Source organism: Terrapene carolina, unplaced genomic scaffold, assembly GCF_002925995.2.
Source record: "Terrapene carolina triunguis isolate 2854851 unplaced genomic scaffold, T_m_triunguis-2.0 Scaffold2854, whole genome shotgun sequence".
In the NCBI taxonomy this organism is placed as follows: domain Eukaryota; kingdom Metazoa; phylum Chordata; order Testudines; family Emydidae; genus Terrapene; species Terrapene triunguis.
In genome coordinates, this window is record NW_020667205.1 from 1,238 (window position 1) to 6,229 (window position 4,992).

Here is a 4,992-nt window from a genome sequence, read left to right on the forward strand (position 1 = left end):
AGGACCCCAACATCTTTCAGTGCACTTATGGTTGGTGTTCATGAATTAGAAGCTATTTCCCCCCTTCTTATTGTTAATTGTATGGCCTTAGCCCTTATATACTACACCCTATTCAAGGCTTGCTCTGAATAGAAAATTATTAATTTCCTCATAGGCTTTTCTATGGAGCTCATCAGTATATTATTTGATTGCTTCACCAAAAAAATAATGAATTTATTTTAACAACACCCTTCTAACATGAGGAATGGTATCATACGTATTTAATAGATGCGGGAAAAGTCACAAAGAAATTAAGATCAAACATGTCCGCTAATTTTGGGTACACAATTTGAGACTCCTGATTTTTCAGATTGTTTAGCATTCTATATCACTTTATCTGTTCAAAGCACAGCTCTCAGGGACTTCAGTTGAAGCTGTGAGCTCTGCACTTCTGCAAATCACAACCCTGGTGTAACAAGTTGGACAATTAGAATATAAGGAGCATATAATAAATGTGGGGAGAAAAAAACAAAAATTCTTTAAGTGATGTGCTAAGCATCCCATAGAAACTCTGTGGCAGAATCAGGCATATAAGCTAGTTCTTCAGGGCAGCCTTCAACTGCATTATGGGCCTGCAGGAAGTCAGTGAAGCCTACCTGATGGTACTCTTTGAAGTCACCAAACTCTGTGCTATTAGCGCCAAGAGTGTTATCATATTCACAAGGACAGCCAATTAACCTGACTCCATCACCATATTCTGGTAACTGGAAAACTACTCCAAATGACACAATGGCTCATTTAAAAGCCAGTGCATTCACATTGAAAGGAGCTGTAGTAAGACCATAACTTGTGCTCCTCTAATCACAAGATTTGTGTATGAGGTTTATTTAAAATTGAAAATTCTTTTGACAAAACAATAGCATCTAGAAAGTATTGTTTCTGAAAGCAGAGTGCTGAGTAGGCACATATTTTTGTGTTCTCATCTAATATTCACCATTTCTTGTCTTATGATGGATGAAGCAATCTGAATACTCCTCACTTGTGGTGAAAACAACGCCAACAAGTCCTTGTGGCACCTTAGAGACTAACAAATTTATTTGATCTTAAGCTTTTGTGGTCTAGAACCCACTTTATCAGATGCATGAAGTGAAAAATACAGGAGCAGGTATAAATACATGAAAGGATGGGGGTTGCTTTGCCAAGTGTCAGGTCAGTCTAATGAGATTAAATGAATAAACAGCAGGATACCAAGGGAGGAAAAAACAACTTTTTAAGTGGTAAGAGAGTGGACCATTACAGACAGTTGACAAGAAGGTGTGAGTAACAGTAGGGAGAAAATAGTATTGGGGAAATTAAGTTTAGGTTTTGTAATGAGCCAATCACTCCCAGTCTTTATTCAGGCCTAGTCTGATTGTATCCAGTTTGCAAATTAATTCCAGTTCTTCAGCTTCACGTTGGAGTCTGTTGTGGAAGTTTTTTTGTTGAAGAATTGCCACTTTGAGGTCTGTTATTGAGTGATCAGAGAGATTGAAGTGTTCTCCTACTGGTTTTTGAATGTTATGATTCCTGATGTCAGATCTGTGTCCATTTGTGTAGATACTGTCCTGTTTGGCCAATGTACATGGCAGAGGGGCATTGCTGGCACATGATGGCATATATCACATTGGTAGGTGAACGAGCCCCAGATGGTGTGGCTGATGTGGTGAGGTCCTATGATGGTGTCCCTTGAATAGATATGTGGACAGAGTTGGTACCGGGGTTTGTAGCAGGGTTTGGTTCCTGGGTTGGTATTTTTGTTGTATGGTGTGGTGTTGCTGGTGAGTATTTGTTTCAGGTTGGGGGGCTCTCTGTAGGCGAGGACTGGCCTGTCTCCCAAGGTCTGTGAGAGTGAGGGATCGTCCTTCAGGAGAGGTTTTAGTTGGGGGCTGTAGGTGACGGCTAGTGGCGTTCTGTTACTTTCTTTGTTGGGCCTGTCTTATAGTAGCTGACTTCTCGGTACCCTTCTGGCTCTGTCAATCTGTTTCTTCACTTCACCAGGTGGGTATTGCAGTTTTAAGAACACTTGATAGAGCTTCTGTAAGTATTTGTCTCTGTCTGAGGGATTGGAGCAAATGCGGTTGTATGTTAGAGCTTGGCTGTAGACAATGGATCATGTGATGTGGTCTGGATGAAAGCTGGAGGCAAGTAGGTTACCTGAAGCAAATAACAGACCTAAAAGTGGCACTTGGTAAAGCAACCCCCATCCTTTCATGTATTTATATCTGCTCCTGTATTTTTCACTTCATGCATCTGATGAAGTGGGTTCTAGCCCACGAAAACTTAAGCCCAAATAAATTTGTTAGTCTCTAAGGTGCCACAAGGACTCCTGTTCTTTTTGCGGATACAGACTAACATGGCTACCACTCTGAAACCTTACTTGTGGTGCTGTATCTGAGGAGCACCCTGTGCAAAACTCTTTAAAATTTCACTACAAAGTCTACCTCATGCCTTTTACAATTCATTACTTTTAAAAGCATTTTTGTATGCACGTGCTTTTCAGAATACTTTGAAAATAATAATCAGCTCATTTTGGGGGAAGAAGTATTTTAAGAACCCCTTGAACAAATATCCCTGAATTTGTATCACAAATACTACATAAATCTCTGTTTTACATCTGGGCACATCTCTTCATTACTCAGCTACCTGGTCCCACCTTATCTTAGTTCATCCAAGCCAATGGTAAGCTTGGAGGTACCACAAGAAGAAGGGAAGGCAGTGGGTCTGTGAAGAGACTATGAGACAATTGGAGGCAGGAGAGTAGATATGCAGAGTCCCTTCATCTCTAACTAACATTATTACATTGGTAAAAGTTTCTAGTGTAGACCTGGCCAGTGTCTAGAAACATCTCTCTTCTTCTGTGTTCTAGAGTCTATTGGATTTTGCTTTCTCTTTGATTGGTCCTTACATTGTACTCTCTCTCTCTCTGTCTTTTTCCCCCTTACCTTGTTCCGAAGGCCAGTACTATAGCTCATCTAAAATATTTATATTTTTTCAGCTTGTGATTTCTATCCATAGAGATTCATCTATATAGTCTTCTCCACTCAGAAAATTCATCTTGCTGAATTCTTTGGTATGCTTTACTGAGCTTCTCCACAACCTCTTTGGCCTAATCTCTTTCTTGTATAGTTTTTAACTAGTAATTACAGTATCTCATTGTTTTTAGTCGTTCCACCCAGTTTATGTAATGCATATTTTATCAAGGTCCTTGAACTTTTCAAGGCGTGATAGTTCACATTTTTAATGGTTAATTATGAATTATTTATTATTATTTATTATTGGCCAGGAGCCTATTTTTAACCCCTCCATTAGACAGTCTGAAAATTTTACCTCTGGGTTTTATCCTAGACTTCTTCACAGTTCATCTGTAATTTGCATTATAAATTGTATTGGATACAAAGACACTGTTGTATTACTAGTGTCTTTAAACAGACGCCTGTCTAATTTGTGTGTTCCTCAGCTTCCCAGATAAGTGTGCTTCTCCCAGGCCATCCTTACCATTTTTACCCCCACATGCCCTTTCCTGTATAATATTCTGATTTCAAGAGGAACACCCCTAGATAATCCACTAAGTGAAATACACACTTAAATTCGAGCTCTGGAATAGAATATCATCCTTCTTTATTTGCTTATTTACAATTTGAGTATTATCTACAAGACATACCAGTGATTTTACCTTATTGATTAAACCAATCTTTAAAGCTAAATGCTGAATAGGGAATGGGGCAATATTTATTTGGCTATATAAAATATACTTTTACATGAAATACAAACTTCTGCAAATGTGAAATGTATTACATCTTGAAAGGGGACATTAATAAACACAGAGAGATAAAAGACAAAAGCACTGCCTTGGTCATCACACTAAAGTACCAATTAATTTGGCTAGAAAAATTTAAGAATTTAATTAAGGCAGCCTAATTGGAAGTTGTGTGATACCTCAAGCACATACTTTGAAAATCTAGTCATCCTAGATGGTTTCTTACTGTCAGAATTTTAAATTTAGATAAGCAGCAACAGTGACGTCTTGTGATTAAAGGATACACGTTATGGGCGTGTTACAGCTCTTTTCAATGCTCATGTAGTGGCTCTTAAAAGAGCCTTGGAGTATTTGGGAGTATTCAAGTAGTCAGAATGCAGCAGTGCAGCCTTTAAGCCCGCTCACCCCGGATACGCCGGGCTAACTGGATGTCTTTAGGCATGATGGTGACTCTTTTAGCGTGAATAGCACACAGGTTGGTGTCCTCAAAAAGCCCCACCAAGTAGGCTTCGCTCGCCTCCTGCAGGGCCATAACAGCTGAGCTCTGAAAGCGCAAATCAGTTTTGAAGTCCTGGGCGATTTCACGCACCAGGCGCTGGAAGGGCAGCTTGCGAATGAGCAGCTCAGTAGATTTCTGGTAGCGGCGGATCTCCCGCAGGGCAACAGTGCCGGGCCGATAACGATGAGGCTTTTTCACTCCCCCGGTGGCCGGCGCGCTCTTCCGAGCAGCTTTGGTAGCCAGCTGCTTACGAGGGGCTTTGCCACCAGTAGATTTACGGGCGGTCTGCTTGGTCCTGGCCATTTCAGAAACTGCACTCTCTGTCAACTTCAAATAAAAGAGTGTGGTGCTCTAGAGGTATTTATAGAAAAAAATCTTCTCTCTGATTGGCTTATGAGAAGAAGCCAAGCTCCATTGGCTAATTTGAAATTTGTAAATCCCGCGCTTCTCTATGCAAAGAAATGCGATACTACTAGTCTACTCTTACTGTTTCCCGGATCTATTCTCGCCACCACTATCCCATTCCCTGAAATTTACGATTCTTGGAGCACACCAGCGTCCCGTTTTCCTGCGGTTTCCTTTCTTGCTGAAACCCCTTCGCCATACAGAATCCTTCCCTTCCCTGCCTCCCACGTTTATCTGTTTTTTTATTTATATATTTTATTTTTAAATTGAACAATTTGTTAATCTGTATACCATTCCCTCATCCTCCTCTTAA

General features: G+C 40.3%; 1 protein-coding gene across 1 annotated transcript; it reads right to left on the bottom strand.

Moving 5' to 3' along the window:
- Positions 1-4,166: 4,166 nt before the first annotated feature.
- On the bottom strand, positions 4,167-4,616 carry LOC112122294 (histone H3). The gene has a single exon (XM_024221127.3). It carries the CDS (start codon positions 4,575-4,577, stop codon positions 4,167-4,169), a length of 411 nt encoding a protein of 136 aa, XP_024076895.1. The 5' UTR covers positions 4,578-4,616.
- Positions 4,617-4,992: the final 376 nt, after the last annotated feature.